We start from the raw sequence: 19484 nt of genomic DNA on the forward strand, positions 1-19484 counted from the left end.
GGATGCGATACCTTCCCATGTAATATTTTTAGCAGAATTACTTTGTTCAAAAGTGTTAAAGGTAAAAAAAAAAAAAAAGTGTTAAAGGTATGTCTCCTCTTTCCTTTTCTGTTGAAAAATTGTTTCACTTTGTAGAAAATGTCAAAAATAATATGGAAATCTTTATAAAATTGGTATATATTAAATATCTACCTATTTAGTATTCTTCCTCTGATAAGAGTCTATCTTTTGAGATGCACAACTATACATACATAAAATGTGTATTTTAGCATTATGAAGAAGTGAATTTTTCAGTGCTAAGGTTTAGAGTAAAAATGTTTACATATACCTATTGTTTCAACCCCAAGTGGTCTACTACCAACTAGTGGACTGCAATTTACACCTAGCACTAACCACTGAGGGTTAGCACAGACCCTACAAGTTAGGGGCTTGGTCACCTGTTGGTCTGCTCCTACTTCACACACCAGCTACAAGTTCAGGGGATATCCAAACCACCTGTATTTCTGATCAACTGGCTATAAATTAGGGGGTTCCTACCACCTCAGATTTGATGATTTGCTAGAACAACTCGTAGAACTTAGGAAAGCCCTGTACTAAATGATTACAGATTTATTATAAAGGCTACAAGTCAGAAATGACCAAGTGAAGGTATCCTTACAGCTAGGTCTAGGAGGGTCCTGAATGCAGAGCTCTTATGCTTTTGTTCCATGGAATCCGAGCACATTACCCTCCCAGCACATCTGTGTATTCACCAACCAGGGATCTCCATGTAATTAAATTTGGCATCCAGAGTTTTACTGGAGTTTCATTATGTAAGCGTAATGGGCTGTTATTGAACTGAACCTCTACTTTCTCTCCTCTCCTTGGAGATCATGAAGTGTGGCTGATATCACATGACTCAATGCCCCAGCCCTCTAATCACATGGTTGGTGTTTCTGGCATTGACTCATCCCATGGAAGGGCCCACCTTGAGTCACCTTGTTAGCATAAGAAACACACTCCTGTCACTCAGAAAATTCTAATGATTTAGAGTTTTCCTTCCAGGAACCAGGGACAAAGACCAGTCAAATTTTTTATTATACAGCAATATTCATAGTAAGTATATCTATAACCATCAATTATTTGTGTGTAAGAAGCAGTGTTAGAGGTTTTCTGGCTCAGTCTATTACATAATCAGATATCTCTTCTACAGTTTTAATGGTATAGAGAGTTGTTTTCATGTCTTGACTATTCAAAGCATAAGAAGCTCATTATTTCCCAAGGCAACCTATTCCTTAGTTTGACAAATTTAATAACTAGGTTTTTAAAAAATATTAGATGATAAACCCTATAATTGTAGTGACATTCTAGTTCTTCCTCTGGAGAAATAAGGAATAAGTCTATTTATTGCTTCTTCCATCAGAAAAGACTTCTAATATTTGAAGACCACTACCATGAAACCGTAGGCCTTTTTTTTTTTAAGATTTTATTTATTTATTCATGAAAGACAGAGGCAGAGACACAGGTAGAGAGAGAAACAGGCTCCATGCCAGGAGCCCAATGTGGGACTCGATCCCAGAACCCCAGGATCACGCCCTGGGCCAAAGGCAGGCGCTCGACCACTGAGCCACCCGGGCATCCCTTTAGTCATTTTTTTTCTTTTCCCTGTCTTCTGTTCTCCAGGTCAGTGGTCTTTTTAAAATTTATTTTTTTACTATGCAGCACTATCATTAAAGTAAATTTTGAGCAGAGCCCCAATATATACACTATATGTATCAACTATATGTCAGTTATATAAATGCACCCTTGTTGACCTATATATTAAGAAGTGATACAGCTTATATTTTATTAAAAGATAAAAAGTAAACATGAACGAAACTTCTAGTATTTTTTTCTGTACCTCATGAACTTCTTTGGAGATTACAGTTTTATATTTGACTTTCCACAATATGTCCTAAGATATGCTCTCTAGTTTCCCTAGCTAGTTGTCCTCTTGTAGATATTAGCCTAGGTTTTCTGGGTTGTCCAGCAATATGGTGTACACAGAAATCCTGTAAATGGTTTTTGATCAACACAGAATGCAGTGGGATTTATTTCCTATGATCATTATATTTCTGTTAATGCAGTCTGAGATTGTATTAGTGTTTAAAGGAAGCATATCATGCTCTTGGGTCTTTTAGAAAGTATTGGCCACACCTTTGGACTCTAGGCTCTCTTCAGTAACTCCCCTCCAGTATTGCTTTTTTTCTTTTCTTTTCATCTAAGAATTTATTCTTTCCTCTGCTTTTCTACTCAGATTGATGTATGATCATAGAGATTATGCTTATTTTAGTACTGGTTTTACAGTTGTAAAGATATTCCACTGTTACACTGATGGAGAAATTATTTTGCCAAGCATGGCTTTTTGTTTGTGTGGAGTGGCTAGGGATGACATCTACCTCATGTGAACACATCCAAAGCTTCTGGAGGATGTTTGGAAAGTTGCTTGATCTTCAGGAAAGACAAAGTGTCTTGTTAATAATAAGTTCTAGATTTCCTTCATTATGTCCTTTAGGTCTTAACTCTATCCCTTACTATACTTTGAGCTCCTCACAGAGACTCTGAGCAAGCTAAGAATGATAATTCCTCATGTTTATATTAAATGTAGTATATATGTTTATACTCTTTAAAAATTTTTTTTCACATAACTCACATATATTTACTTGTTTATAGTTTGTCCCACTAGAATGTAAGTTCCATATTTGCAAAGATTTATGTCTTGTTCATCTCCTGCACCTAAAGCAGCACCATTATTTATAATGAAAGGGACTTAAGTGTTTGTTTACAGGTTAATCCCCTTCCTCTACATCTCTGTCCCACAACTCACACATACCTGGTCTGGTCTGTAAATTCCTAACGACTCTTGTCTGCCTTTTTTGTTTAATTTGTACCCCTCCGTCAGATTGACTTTCCTTCCAGGCCCAATTGGGTTATGTTACTCTAACCATACTGATCTTTTTTCTTCAGTCCAGACCTTTTAACTACCTTCAAAAATATAATAGTGTAAATATTCTAAATTTCTTTCTTTATGTGTGTTTCCATTTAAAATTTTAAGTCATGTGCATTTAGTTGTAGTTTAAATTATACTTTTTAACAGCTTTGTTGAGGTATAATTGCGTGTTAATTGGCCCATATTTAGAGTCTAAAAAATGAGACATTCTGACATGTATAAAATTGTAAGTATACATAAATCTTGACATATGTATACACCCATATATATATATATATATCACCATAATCAAAATAATGAACATATTTATTACTCAGTTTCTTTTTGACTGTAATCTCCTTCTTTCCCATCCCCAGGAAACTACTGATTTGATTTCTGTCCCTATAGCTTGTATTTTCTAGAAATTTCTATAAATGGAAGCACACAGTATGTAGTATTTGGCTTCTTTTCACTCAGCTTTTTGAGACTCCTTTATGTTGCTACATGTATCAATACTTTTTTTAATGAGGAGTAGTATTCCACAATTTCCATGTTCATTGACTTGCTGATGAACATTTAAGTTATTTCTAGTTTGGGATTATTACAAATAAAATTTCTGTGAACATTTGTGTACTAGTCCTTATATAGGTTTATGCTTTTATTTCTCTCTGGTAAATTAGTTGTGGAATGGCTGGGACATATGTTAGATGTATGTTTAAGTTATAGGAAACCCTGCCAACAGTTTTCCAGTGTGGTTCAACCACTTTACATTGTTACCCATCACTGTCCAAGGCTCCAATGTGCTTAGTCTTCTCACCAACACTTGATGTGTCAGTGCTTTAATTTTAGCCTTTCTGTTGGGTGTATAGTGCTAGCTCACTGATTTTGAGTAATCCTTTCAACTAATGATTTTGAACATCTTTTAATATACTAATTTAGCCATCTTTATATCTTTCAATTATATCTTTTTAAATATTTTGCACATTTTAAAACTGAGTTATCTTTTTCTTATTAAGTTGTAAGTGGAAAAAAAAGTTGTAAGTGTTCTTTATTCTAGATGCAAGTCTGCTGCTGTATATATGGATCTGCAAATATTTTTTTCACTCTGTAAGTTGTCCTTGATTAACAATAACTTGTGGAAAACAACATTATTTTGGCAAAGCCCAATTTATTATTTTTCTGTTATAATTTGTATATCGTTTGTCAGATTTAAGATGCCAATTTTTTTTAAGATGCCAAATTTAAGGTCATTAAGATGCTCTCTTATATTAAAGAAGTGCTATAATTTTATCTTTTATATTTAGATCTATGATTCATTTCTTTTCTATGATTCATTTTGAGTTAATTTTTGTTTATGATGTGAAGTAAAGTTCCAGGTTTTTTTTTTCTTTTTTTACAGTTGTTCCAGCATCACTTGTTTAAAAAGAATATCCTTTTTCCATTGAATTACCTTTGAAGTTCACGCTCTATCTGTGGATTCTCCATTCTATTCCATTGATCTAAATGTCTGTCTTTATCTCAATACTACATTGTCTTGATAGATGTAGCTTTATAATAAGCCCTGAAGTCAGTGTAAGTCCTCCAACTTTATTCTTTTTCTATTTGTTTTGCCTAGTCTATGTCCTTTGTATATGTATATAAATTTCGGAATCAGCCTGCCAATTTCTGTGACAGATGTCAGTAATTTGGTTGGGATTTTGTTGAATTTATCTACTAATTTGGACATAATTGACAATTCTGAGGTTGAGCCATACATACGGTATATTTCTCTATTTAAGTTTTTTAAAATTTGTCACAGCAGTAGTTTATAGTTTTCAGGGCACAAATCTTTCACATATTTTGTGAGATTTACCAATAGTATTCTATATTTCTTGATATGATTTTAAATAGTATTACTTTTTAAATTTCAATTTTGAATTTCTTGTTGCCAGGATATACAAGTACAACTGATTTTGTATTTATCTTATCTTGCAACTTAGCTTACTATTTCTTGTAGGTTTTTGTTCTTAAGATTTTCTATATAGACAATAATGTGACCCACAGAGAAACACAATTTTCCAATATGTGTGCCTTTTATGTCTTTTTCTTGCCTTACTGCAATAGACAGAAATTCCAGCATAATTTATGCATTAATCTAGTGAGAGTGGACATTTTTACTTTGTTTCTGATCTTAAGGAGAGAGCATTCATTCTTTTATTATTATGTCAGCTTTAGCTTTTTCACAGATTTTCTTTTTCAAGCTGGGAACTTTGCCTTCTATTTCTTTATTGCAGAGAAATTTTGTCATGGTAATTGCTGAAATGTATCCAGGCATTTTCTCCATTAACTGATATGATCATATGTGTTTTTTGTTTTTGTTTGGTCTGCTAGCATGATGAATTACATTGATTTTTCAGTATAAAACCAAACTTTCATTCCTAGGGTAAGCCTCACTTGATCATGACGTATATAATCCTCTGTATGTATTGTTAAGTGTTGTTCAAGCTTCTTGAGGAGGGAAGGATGGGGCACAGTGGGAGACCTAGCCAAGAGCTAAGGGCAGTTAGATGTGAGACTGTAGACATTTTCAGAGTGTTTTAATTCCAGTGGTGGTTGTTTTAGACTTTTAGACTGGGAAACAACCGTATTCATTAAAAGCTGTGAAAAAAGAGTAACAACATCCAGTGACTAACTGAAAAAAGACAAGAGGTGGTGTTGAAATTTCTAATCATAATTGTGGATTTGTCTACTTTTTCAGTTGTAGAAATTCTTGCCTTCTATATTTTGAAGCTCTGTTATTTGAAGTACATTTGAGATTGTTGTATCCTCTTGATGAATTGACCCCTTTATCATTATGAAATACCCATATTTATCCTTCTTGCCTAATAAACAGTCTGTCTTTATAAACAACTCATGCTAATGATCTAATCTTCCTACTACCAGTCATGAAATGGAGTCATTCTAAAGAAAGCACGTTTTAATGGTCAGTTTTCCAAAGATGAAATGGACTCATTTAGCAAGTAATAAAACTTGAAATCTACTTTTGAAAACATGGGATAAACTTGTAGAGAGGTTATATATTATAATACCCGAATATTTTTGATCATTGGATTATATGCTTTTTTAAAATGTCTTTTTTCCTTCCTCCCTCCCTTCCTTCCTTCCTTCCTTCCTTCCTTCCTTCCTTCCTTCCTTCCTTCCTTCCTTCCTTCCTTCCTTCCTTCTTTTTAAAGAAGACAACACAATTCTTTATTTTTTTAAGTAAGCTCTACACCCACCGTGGGGCTTAAACTCACAACCCAGAGATCAAGAGTCACACTAGTCACATGTTCTACCAACTGAGCCAGCCAGTCACCCCAAAATTAAATGTGTTTGAAGTGCTTCCTCTGACCATTTCCAGTTACTTTATAATAATTAGGTGAAATTACTTCATATATTTTCTATCTCATGGTTTTTTTTGTCTATATACTGTTTATTCTGAAAACATCCTCCTCCCACCTTTTTAAAAGATTTATTTATTTATTAGAGAGAGAGAGAGAGAGCACACACATGCAGGAGAGGGCCTAAGAGGGAAAGAAACTAAGCGGACTCTGTGCTGAGGAGAGCTGGACGCAGGGCCTCTATCTCACCACCCTGAGATTGTGACCTGAGCTGAAACCAAGAGTCAGAAGCTTGACCGCACCACTCAGGTGCCCCTATTCTTTTTTTTTTTTTTTAATTTTTATTTATTTATGATAGTCACAGAGAGAGAGAGAGGCAGAGACACAGGCAGAGGGAGAAGCAGGCTCCATGCACCGGGAGCCCGACGTGGGATTTGATCCCGGGTCTCCAGGATCGCGCCCTGGGCCAAAGGCAGGCGCCAAACCGCTGCACCACCCAGGGATCCCTAGGTGCCCCTATTCTGAAAACATCTCTTTTGATATATGCTGTGGTATTTGTACTTAGGCAAACTTGATAAAAAGTGTAGTTGCCATTTATTCTTTCTATCACTTATATACAGCATTGTTTCTTTTATTTTTAATGTAAATATTTTTCTGTACATATATTCCCTTCTTAAATGGATTGGAAGCTTTTCAAGAGAAAAGGTTGTCTTGTCCTTCATTCCCTCATCCCCCAACTCCCTGCCAAAATATTCCAAACACCTAGCAAAACTACTGAGCAAATAAAATGGCTTCGGTTAGTATTATACTCACTAAAAGATGAAATTAATTAGTTTTGTTGCTCTAAGCCCCAGAGAAGAGACAGGCTAGGTGTGGTGTTTTATTATTATGATAGAAGGTGTTGGAATTTTAAACCGAATTCTAGGTTTGAATCACAGGGAAGGGAGCTTGCCACTTTTTGTGCAATGACAAGGTCAGTATATCATTGAACTTTGGATGAATTTGTTAAGTTTAAAAATATGTAGTTACTTGCCGTTTATGGAGTTTGTTTTTATCATCTCATAAAGTTTAATTTTTACTTTTATTTTCTTAAATCAGTTCTTGGAACACCTCACAGCTTGCCCCATCTGATGAACCCATCCATCTCCCCGGCGTTTTTGCATTTGAATAAAGCACATCAGGTATATAAATAGCATTGAGTACTGACATAAAAACTTGGAGTGACTCATTTGTTCATAAAGTTTAAAATTCTCAAAAATTAAACAACTATTTTGTTTTTTAAACAAATCCTTACTAATAACTATAGCTACGTGAAAGCATGAGTACATGAGATCAAATTAAGTTCATCAAAGCAGTATAGTTCTATCTATTGATTTCTGCTTATAGGGCATTAAGAAGGGAAAGAGGTGTATTTTGTGGCATATTTTTCTACAAATAAGTGGTTAAAAACAAGTCTTATGTGGTCTTAATTCAAAGCATTTATAGAAAGAAAAAAATGAATATGAACTCTTAGTTTTTGAAATTTAATCTGTATAGAAATAACTCATGTAGGAATAAAAAATATTTTTCTTCCTTTTTTCAGATAAATATTTTAAAATGTATTTGTATATATAAATGTATTATTGAGGATAAACAGGGCTTATGAATTTCAGGTGCTGCTGAAGGCTGTATCTGTGTAGGAGTCAAATTACAAGTGCAACCTAATGCATAATAGATGATTGATGGAGATTGAGTGAATGAACATCTAGTCCTAAATGCAGCTTTTTCAGGGAAAGGTTTATCTTTTATTTAGTTTTCATTCTTAGAATCTAACATAGGATCTTGTACATTATAGGGTTTTATATATATATATATTTTTTTTTTAAAGATTCTACTTATTTATTTGAGAGATAGAAAACAGAGGGAGAGCTCTCTGCTGAGCAGAGAACTTGATGTGAGGCTCAATCCTAGGACCCTGAGATCATGACCTGAGCCAAAGGCAGATGCCCAGCCGACTGAGCTACCTAGGCACCCCCATTATAGGGTCTTTATTCCTTCATTTATTCAACATATTTTATTGAGAATCTAATGTGTACTGGATACTCTGCTAGTCATTGAAGCTATAGCATTGAAAGAAAATTAATAGTCATTGTTCTTCAAGAATTTAAAAAACTATAAGAAACAAGTGTTAATAACAGTAAGTTATGAAGAGTGACGTGAGAGAGGAGTTCAGAGTATTGACAATATTTTCTTTACTTTAGAACTAAGACTAGAATGTTTAATTTTGCCCAGAAGACCTATCCAAGCTGGCCTCTCCTGCCTCTCCTGCTTGTTGAGTATCACCATCCCAGCAACAGTGGCCTGCTTTTGGTCCTCAGAGGGCCTTGATCTCTTCTCCTTAGGTCTTTGCTCCTCTGTTATTCCTTCTGCCTGGCGTGCTCTCACCCCAACACAACCTAAGTCCATAAATTTTACCTACTTACTCCTCCATAGCCTTCAGATATCTGTACCAGAGTTCTTTCCTTGGGGAAATTTTCCCTGAATTTACCAGTCTAAATCAAATCCCCAATTATTCTCATAGCTCCTGTATTTTTCCTTCATATCCTCATCACCATTTGTAATTATGCTTTTGCAATTAATTAATGTCTCCCTTTCCCAGGCGCCTCTAAGATCTGTGAGGGCAGGTCTTATTTTGTATTTCTCACTATATAGCACAGTGTCTGGCACATAGAGAGTGCCCAATAAATATTTGTTGGATGATTAAATGAATAAATAAATGATTGAATGCTGCTGACATTAAAGCCAAAAAGGGATGAGGGGAGAAAGAATGATGAAAATAAAAAAGAGGATGTAGAGTTAGTTTCATGACTACATGATCACATCTTGTATATTAAGAGTTAATTAGCATTGCCTGAAGTGGGAAAGTGGCATATTAAGAAGCTGTTGCTTTTGCTCTGAACTTGAAAACGAATTGGGTTCTATAACAAGTAGCTTTCAAAGTTAAACTAACTTAATGCTTTATCATTTTCACAGAGCGCAGTTATGGGTAATACTTCCAATTTATTCCTTCAGAATCTTTCTCATGTACCACTGGCGCAGCAACAATTAATGAAATTTGAAAATATTCATACTAATAATGTAAGTATGGAATAATTTTTTTTTCTTTTAACTGAATTCATTCCTTTTCTATATTCAGGCTGCTGGTCAGATTGTTGATGAATTACCACATGTGTAGCCTTTTCATTAGATGATATCCTGCTGCCATGGGCAGAAATCTTCATTTCTTTTTTTCTTTTGCAGAAACCAGGCTTACTTGGAGATCCCCCCGCCATGGTACTTCACACCACAGTGGGGATCGGGTCAGCACTTCCTTTGAATACAGAGTTGGGTCACCATGGAGAAGCACATAAAAGTAAATGACATGCATTTACTGAAGACTCAGTATACAGTCAGACATGAGATTTAAAGATGGTTTACCTATATTCTACTTTTGTTTACAGAAAGGTCAAATTTGAGCTCTATTCAGCCATTTAAAATTTTAAAAGCTCTCTAGGCTTTTCTACTTTTAATATTAGAAAACTATTGATAAGTTATTGATGGACTTGCTTCCATGCCAAGATCACACTTTCCTTGTCTGATGTGCTTTAATATTTGATGAAGGTTCACAGCAGCATGGGGCAAAGACACAGCACTCTTTGAGACTCATATGCTGCCCACTGGGCTGACAACATATTACCTAGATATCTGTTTAATTTTTGCCTGAATAAGAAGCCCTTACTATTAAAGAAATATGTGGTATTTTGATGTAAACGTTATTTATTTGATTATAATATTTTTTAAATGTGACCCCCAAACTAGTAGAAGAAAAATAACATGTATACTCTGTGCTTCTGAAAAGATGACAAATTTAAACAAAACAATGATTTTTTAGAAAAACAAGAACATGTGGTATACTAAGATTTCTTACTTGAATGCGATGTTGAAAGGCACTTTCAGTTTGAAGTGTAATTGAAATTGTTTGAAGTGATTATGCTGGGAAAAGAGAAGGGCCACCAGTAATTAAAAAAGAAAAGTTGTTAAATATGGGTAGCAGATTTAGCTTCTGTGTAAAACCGATGAGTCAATGATCCAATGAATCAATCAGTTCTGTTGACTGTTAGAATTGACTGCATGAATGTTGAGCTAGTATACAGATGTAGAAATTTTATGGTATGTTGGGACCTGTTCAAAAAATTAAATTTTGTATCACTAAAAGTTTATACATATGTTAATTATTTGTGTTGGATTAAATAGTAAGCTATTTGCTTTAGCATGCACTGCTTTAAGGACATTGAAAATTCAGCATGCAGATAAATACATTGCTAAAAGAAGCTAAGTATCCACCTCTATTTAGTACTAGAAATAATTTAAGAAATTTATGTAGTGAATTTGTAAAACATAAATTTGACTTAGTTATCAAAATTAGCTCTTTTGATTTTGAACTATAGATTTTTTTAAAAAGTGGAATGGTTCAGAATTTTCCTATTAAAACTTTCATTTCTTCCAGAATTTCTTATTTCCTACAAATAAAAAAGTAAAACTTTGATGTGTTAAATTTGGTGCCTATCTATTCACAAATATTAATGTTTTGTAAACCAGCAATGTGATGTTTAAAACCATCTCTTTAGGTTTTAAAAAAAAAGTCTTGAGTTTTGTAGCATTTATGGAGTTCTTTGTATAAATGCTACAACCCATGGCCAGTTGCACGCTACCCATGGGAAGACATTGAATTCAGAGCTGGGAAAAGATACACACCGTTGGTTATTATAAACCAGCGCAAGTCAGCTGATCAAGTTTATTGTTAGATTTAACTTTATTAAAATGCCAAAGTATTTTTTTAACTGAAGACTTATTTAATTATTCCCTTCAAATATGGAAGCAAACTAGTGATTGAGCATAAAAAGGAATGTACCTAAGTGCCAAAAAGTATATATATTTTGCTCTCAAATTCTAAAATATACAATTAAAATTTGGAATTAAAAAATATCCTTGAGATTATCCTAGAAGTTGTTGAAAATAGGAAAAGCATGACTACTGTTCTAGGTTTCTGTCTTCCCATATAGAAACCTACTGCTTTACAACCACTAACTTCACCTTTTAAGTTTAACTATTCTCTGATAGATACAAAAGAGGTGTCTCCACATTTCCCCCGTAAGTTAACAAAACCACAAGGACTGTTGTGAATAGCTCTTGTCTAACCAAAAGCTTCTTGAATTTGTGGTTCACTACAGCATCTAATCTGATTCCAACTCAAACAACTTTAACAGCTGGCATGGGAATATTGCCATTCTTCCCAAATCAGCACATTGCTGGACAAGCTGGGCACGGGAATACTCAGGAGAAACAGCCAGCCTCGGTGGGGAAGGCAGAAGGAAATTTCTCAGGGTCACAGGCTTATCTTCAGAGCTTTCCAAACCTTACTGTTGGAAGCTTGCTGACAGGACACCATAAGCAACAGCAAAGTCAGCCGAGAGGCACAGAGATAAGTTCAGGGGTAAGAAAACTCTGTGTGTGTGTGTGTGTGTGTGTTTGTGTGTATGTGTGTATACACACACGAACATGTGTACTTGTGTATATTACATGTGTGTAGATGCTATGCAGGAATATATATGTATGTTCTTTTAAAAACATCATAAATGAAATTATTCTGATTCTAGTAGATTCTAATTTGGGGCCTATTTTACAAGTAGAATAACTTATGAAATATAAAGAATCTTAACTATTTTTTAAATTTCAAAGAAAATAAAGTGTATATGGATTACAAACTAGATAATTGATATATGTTAATGATATGATTTTTTCATAGTGTGCATTTACTTCTCAATATAGAAGAAAGTATTGCACTCTTTAAAAAAAAAAACCTGTTATTATAAGGAAACAGAACTCCATCTTTTCATAAATGATGCCAGCTGATGGTTGGGACTATGCTTCATTACTTACAGTTTGTAAATAAAGTCATTTTAATTTGAGTAAAATGGGTTTTGTAAAGTCTGTTACTGTAAAATATATATAAATTCTTTATTATAGATATTTGCTTTTCTGCAAAGTTTGAGATACTAAAAAACTTGATTTAAAAAAATATTTATTTGAGAGAGAGAGAGAGAGAGTAAGCAAATGAGCATGAGTGGGGGGTGTGGATGGACAGAAGAGGGGCAGAGAGATTGGAAAAAGGAGAAGCAGACTCCCTGCTGAACAGGGAGCCCACCACAACTCAGTGCTCAATCCCAGGACCCTGGAATCATGACTTGAGTCGAAGGCAGACTGACTAAGTCACCCAGGTGCCCAATGCTTGATTATTTTAGAAATTAAATATAAACTGAGTTCAAAATTTTATAGTTTAGAAAAGCTTAAGAGTAGGGATCCCTGGGTGGCGCAGCGGTTTGGCGCCTGCCTTTGGCCCAGGGCGCGATCCTGGAGACCCGGGATCGAATCCCACATCGGGCTCCCGGTGCATGGAGCCTGCTTCTCCCTCTGCCTATGTCTCTGCCTCTCTTTCTCTCTCTGTGACTATCATAAATAAATAAAAAAAATTAAAAAAAAAAAAAAGAAAAGCTTAAGAGTATCATTAATACTTATCCAGTTATATGCTATTATTTATGAGACTTTCTAAGTTAATAATGCTCTTCAAAATAATGTTTTTTACTTTAAAGGTATATTGTATAACTAAGTAGGGTGTTACTTTAATATTGGAAGGCAGAACCAATTTTTATCTTAAAAATGTCAAAGTCATTTATTAAACTCTGGTCTACTCAAAAGAATCTGCTCTGTGTTTTAATTCTGGAAGATTTTACCCAATTATGTTATTGGTTCTTAGACCAGTGACATTTGTAAATGTTATAATTGATAGGTAGAATAAAGTACATTTAGTTTTTATTCATACCCTGAAATACTATTTGGTTTGTATGTGGTATAAGACTCATGTTATAAGTAGCATGTGAGGAAAAAAATTCATGTAGTTGGCTGTATTCAAATGTCAAAATAATTGAATTTGAAGGAGGTTTGATTGTCAGCAAGTCATAGCAGCAGGTATAGATAGAATGGTATCTACCATAGTTCATTGAGAAAGCTAAGGCAATTCTTCTAGACTAAATTTTAAAAAATTATCTGCAGTATTAATTTCTTGGGTTATTGAGGGAACTTAAACACATAGAACTCCTGTATGAATATACTGTGTCTTTTTGCACAGAAAGCACCAGATTTTTGAGAAAGCTTGATTTGAGGTGATTCACATAATGAGCAGAGCCTCAGGAAGAAAACAGCCAAAGTGGCCCAGGGCCTGGAAAACAAGTTCTATGGAAAGAACTGAGGGATATGGATACATGTAACTCAGAAAGGGAGGATCAGCTGGATATATATTAAAAAATGTATATACTCTCAGGCTAGTTACATGGTATTTTGTGTTTCACCAGTAGTCAGAGCTAGTCCAATAAGTATGACATACAATAAAGCAAATTTAGACTTAATATAACAAACAACAGTCAAAGCTTTCTAACAAAGAAAAAGCTGAAACAATTAAGTGAACCCCAGGTGAGCATTGGTACAGATTGTTGTAGAAAGAATTCCTCTTTCTGACATAGGAATTTGGACCAGGTACTCTCAAAGTAGGTTTCCAAGATTTTTGACTTTGCTGAACATAACTGGTTTAACTTGGTTTTAGATTTTTAGACCTACATTAAAAATTTTTTTTATTAAGGTATAATTGATATATAGCATTATATTAGGTTCGAGTATATTACATAATGATTTGACATTTGAATGTATTACAAAATGATCATCACAATAAGTCTAGTTAACATCCATTACCATACATAGTTATCATTTTTTTTCTTGTGATGACAACTTCTAAGATCTACTCTCTCAGCTACTTTCAAATACGACATGGTATTAACTATTGTTGCTGTGCTGTATATTACATCCCCGTGATTTATTTATTTCATAACTGGAAGTTTATACCTGTATCTATGAACTTGGTTTGGGGGGGCAGCAAGGTTTGCTTATACATAGGAGTGAGATTATATGGTATTTGTTTTTCTCTAACTTTTTTCACTTAGCATAACGCCCTCAAGGGCTATCCATGTTATCACAAACAGCAAGATTTTCTTCTTTCTTAAGGCTGATTATATACACACATTTTCTTTATTCATCCATCAAAGAACACTGATGTTTTTGTATCTTGGCTGTTGGGAATAGTGCTACAATATGCACCATCTCTTTGAGATAGAGATTTCATTCCCTGTGAATATATTCATAAATCACTGAATCATATGGTAGTTCTATTTTTCATTATTTTAGGAACTTTGATACTGTTCCCTATTATGGCTATATCCTTTTTCTTCCATTGAGTAGATTGTGTTTTCCTTTTGTTGATGGTTTCCTTTGCTGTATGGAAACTTTTTAGTTTGATGTAGTCTCAGTTGTTTACTTTTGTTTTTGTTGCCTATACTTTTGGTGTCATGCCCAAAAAATCATTGATAAGACTAATGTCAAGAAGCTTTTCCCCTATATTTTCTTCTAGGGGTTTTATGGCTTCAGTTACTACATTTAAGTCTTCAATCCAATTTGAGTGAATTCTTACGTATGATGTAAGATCATGATCCAGTCTCACTTTTTTAGCGTGTGGATATCCAATTTTTCCAACACCGTTTATTAAAGAGACTATCCTTTCCCCATTGTGGATTCTTGACTCCCTTGTCAAGGATTTGTTGGCCACATACATGTTTGTTTATTTCTAAGCTATCTATCTCATTTGGTCATGGTGTACAGTCTTTTAATGTATTGTTAAACTCTGATTGCTAGTATTTTGTTGAAGTTTTTGTATCTATGTTCATCAGGGATACTGGTCTGTAATTTTATTTTCTTGTAGTGTTCTTGTCTAGCTTTGGTATGAAGGTAATGCTGGCCTCATTAAATAAATTAGGAAGTATTCCCTCCTCTTCAATTTTTTTGGAAGAGTTTCAGGAGAAATGGCATTAATTTTTAAAAAAGATTTATTTATTCATGATAGAAAGAGGCAGAGACACAGGCAGAGGGAGAAGCAGGCTCCATGCCGGGAGCCTGACGCGGGACTCAATCCCAGAACTCCAGGATTGCGCGCTGGGCCAAAGGCAGGCGCCAAACTGCTGAGCCACCCAGGGATCCTCCAATTTTTTTTTCTTTTTTTTTTGTTTTTGTTTAACGTCTGGTAGAATTCACCAGTGAAGCCACCTGGTCCTGATATTTTCATTGTTAGGAGGTTTAGGATTACTCGTTACCCCATTATTGGTCTGATAAGATTTTCTATTTCTTTATGATTTGGTTTTGGTAGGTTGTAAGTTTCGAGAAATTTACCCATTTTTTTTCTGGATTATCCAGTTTGTTGGCATATATTTCTTGGTAATAGTCTCAGGATCTTCTGTATTTCTGTGCTATCAGTTTTAATGTCTCCTCTTGCATTTGTAACTATTCGAGTCCTCTCTCTTTTTTTTGGTTAGTCTATTTAAAAGTTTCTCTGTTTTGTTTATCTCTTCAAAACCCCAACAGTTTCATGGATCTTCCCAGTCTCTTTTATTTCTGTTCTAATCTTTATTATTTTCTGCCAAATTGTGGGCTGGGTTTGTTCTTTTTCTAGTTCATTGATGTGTAATGTTTGAGATCTTTATTTTTTCTTCATGTAGGCATCGCTATAAACTTTCCTCTTAGAACTACTTTTGCTGTATTCCTAAGTTTTGGTATCTATACTTTCCATTTTCATTGGTCTCAAGATACTTTTTAACTTCTCTTTTCTTCTTTGAGCTAGTCATTATTCAGGAGTGTATTGTTTAATTTCTGTATATCTGTGAATTTTCCAGTTTCCCTCCTGTTACTGATTTCTAGTTTCATACCATTGTGGTCAGAACAATACTTGATATTATTTCAATATCCTTAAATTTGTTCTGACTTGTTTTGTGACCCAACATATCTGTTTATTCTTTGTCTGTCTGTGTCTCTTTTTCTTTCTTTCTGCTTCTGCTTCTGCTTCTGGTGTCAGACCCAGAAAAGCATTGGTAAATTCAATATTATGAAGCATTCCACCTAAGCTTTTAAGAGTTTTATAATTTTAGGTCTTGCATTTAGGTCTTTAATCTTTGAATTAATTTTTGTATATGGTGTAAAGTGAGGATCCACTTTATTCTTTCACATGCAATATCCAGATTTCCCAGCACTTTAGAGAAAAGACTTCCTTTCCCCATTGAGTAATCTTGACACTTTTGTCAAAAATCATTTAACCATATATGTAGAGACTTACTTCTGGGTTTTCTATTCTATTCCATTTGTCTGTATGTCTGTCTTTATGCTAGTACTACCCTGTTGAGATTACTGTAGCTTTGTAATAAGTTTGAAATCACAATGTATGAGCCTTCCATTCTTGTTCTTATTTTTCACCTTATTTTCAACATTGTTTTGACTATTTGGGGTCCCTTGAAATTCCATATGAATTTTAGTGTGGATTTTTCTTTTCCTGCAAAAAAAAGTGGAATCTTGATAGGGACTATATTGAATCTCTCAGTCACTCTGGTTAGTATAGACATTTTAACAGTACATCTTCTAATCCATGAACATAGGATGTCTTTCCATTTATTTATGTCTCTTATTCTAGCAGCGCTTAAAAAAATTTAGGTGGGGGGACGCCTGGGTGGCTCAGTGGTTGGGCATCTGCCTTTGGCTCAGGGCATGATTCCAGAGTCCTGGGATCGAGTCCTGCTTTGGGCTCCCTGTAGGGAGCCTGCTTTTCCCTCTGCCTATGTCTCTGCCTCTCTCTCTCTCTGTCTCTGTCTCTCATGAATAAATAAAATCTTTAAAAGTAATAAAACATTTTTTAAAAATTAATTTATTTATTTTGGAGAGAGAGCTGGCAGGGGGAGGCAGATGGAGAAGGAAAGAGAGAATCTCAAGCAGACGCCATACTGAGGGCAGAGCTCCACACGGGGCTCAATCCCAGGACCCCAAGATCATGACCTGGGCTGAAATCAAGAGTTGGATGTTTATCCAGCTGAGCCACCCAGGTACCCCTGTTTTTAAAATTCTTAATATTTAATACAGTATGTTCAAAATGTTACTTCAAAATGCGATATATACTAAACTATTAAGATATTTTATATTCTTTTGGTACTGTTTGAGATTTAGTATATATTTTACATTCTGCATACATCTCAGTTTAAACTATCCACATTTCTTATGCTCGGTAGTCATGTGTAGCTAGTAGCTACCATGTTGGATAGTGCAGTCTTAGATATTTCATGGCTTAATCCCTCACTTTATTGAGATTTCACTTTCAGCCATGTTGTATAGTTTTTAGTGAACATGTAGTTTAATTCTTGCTTCAGTTAATTCTTAAGTATTTTTTTCTTTTTGACTCTATTGCAAATGGAATTGTTTTCTTAATTTTCTTTTTTGATTGTTCATTGTTAATGTGTAGAAATGCAACTGATTTTCGTATGTTGATTTCATATCCTGCAACTTTGCTGAATTCATTTATTCTAATAGTTTCTGTCTGTGTATGTGTAATATTTAGGGTTTTCATGCTTCTGCAAGCAGAAATCACTTTCATCTTCTACTCTAGTTTGGATGTCTTTTATTTCTTTTTCCTACTTAATTGCTGCCTATGTCTTTTTTTCTAGCTGACTAGAACTTCCAATATTATGTTAAATAGAAGTGTGAAAGCAGACAGTTTTGTCTTGTTCTTGATGTTAGAGGAAAAAATTTCAGTCTTTCACTATTGAGTATGATGTTGAGCTTTCATATATAACTTTTGTTATATTAAGGTAGCTTTCTTCTATTCCTACTTTGCTGGGTGTGGTTGAATTTTATTTTTTGATTTTTCTTTTTTTAAAACATTTTATTTTAATCATGGAAGCATGTTGAATTTTGTCTAATGCTTTTTCTACATCAGTGGAGGTGATTATGTGCTTTTTTTCTCCATTCTGTTAATGTAGTATTTTATGTTGAATGATTTTCGTATGTTAAATCATCCTTGCATTCTAGGAATAAATCCCAGTTGGTTATGGTGCATAATCCTTTTAATGATCTACTGAATTTGTTTTGCTAGTGTTTTGTTGGTGGTTTTGGCACCAATATTTATAAGGTGTACTGGTCTGTAGTTCTCTTTCCTTTTGGTGTCTATCTGGCTTTGGTACCAGGACAATGCTGGAAGTATTCTCCATCAGTCTTGTGGAAGAGTTTGAGAAGAATTGGTGTTAGTTTTTCTTTAAATTTTGTTGAATAGTGATTTAAAGGGGCACATACACCCCAATCCTTATAGCAGCAATGTCCACAATAACCAAAATATGGAAAGAGCTCAGATGTCCATCAACAGATGAATGGATAAAATGTGGTATGTGTGTATACACACACACACACACACACACACACACACACTGAGGAATATTACACAACCATCAAAAAAGAATGAAATCTTGCCATTTGCAATGACATGGATAGAACTAGAGGGTATTATGCTAAGGGAAAAAAGTCAAGAAAGACAGTTATCTTATGATTTCACTCATTTGTGGAATTTAAGAAATAAAGCAGATAAACATAGGAGAAGGGAAGGAAAAATAAGATGAAATCAGAGAGGGAGACAAACCACAAGAGACTCTTAACTATAGGAAACACACTGAGGGTTACTGGAGGAGAAGGGGGTAGGGGAATGGAGCAATTGGGTAAAGGGCATTAAGGAAGGCACATGATGGAATGAGCACTGGGTGTTATGCAACTAATGAATCACTAGACTCTACCTCTAAAACTAATACACTATATGTTAATTAATTGATTTTAAATTTATCAATAAATAAAGAGGTTTTGTTGAATTACCCAGTGAAGCCATATGATCCAGGGTGCTTTTTTTTTTTTTTTTTTTGGTTGGCACACTGTATTTTAAAATATTTTATAAGTGATTCTCTTTCATAGCTTGAGTTGAGAACCCCTGATAGGATAGAATATGATTTCCTTGACAATCTAAGTACTTGAGAAACAAAATCTGAGAATACTATGTTGGCTACATTTATTCAATCACTGAATTCTTCCTAGGGCACCACTGTCTTTCCTCATGCTATATACTCTTCTTTAGCAAATATGTAATGGTTTTAGCTCTTACCTAGAATCTTATGGTTCTGTCTTAGACTTCTTTTGAGCTATCATATACT

At 34.4% G+C, this 19484-nt stretch overlaps 1 protein-coding gene across 7 annotated transcripts in view; it reads left to right on the forward strand.

Moving 5' to 3' along the window:
* RAVER2 (ribonucleoprotein, PTB binding 2) overlaps nucleotides 1–19484 on the forward strand; it is a 98741-nt gene that overhangs the window by 34887 nt on the left and 44370 nt on the right. For all 7 annotated transcript variants that reach the window (XR_012028208.1, XR_012028209.1, XM_072820629.1 and 4 more), the window contains exons 6-9: nucleotides 7405–7487; nucleotides 9319–9423; nucleotides 9586–9697; nucleotides 11556–11818. Coding sequence is in view for 5 of the 7 variants with exons in the window: in XM_072820629.1 (XP_072676730.1) it covers nucleotides 7405–7487; nucleotides 9319–9423; nucleotides 9586–9697; nucleotides 11556–11818 (563 nt within the window). In the remaining 2 variants the exon portion in view is untranslated. The remainder of the gene's footprint in view (nucleotides 1–7404; nucleotides 7488–9318; nucleotides 9424–9585; nucleotides 9698–11555; nucleotides 11819–19484) is intronic.

This window comes from Canis lupus, chromosome 3 (genome assembly GCF_048164855.1).
Source record: "Canis lupus baileyi chromosome 3, mCanLup2.hap1, whole genome shotgun sequence".
NCBI classification, from domain to species: domain Eukaryota; kingdom Metazoa; phylum Chordata; class Mammalia; order Carnivora; family Canidae; genus Canis; species Canis lupus.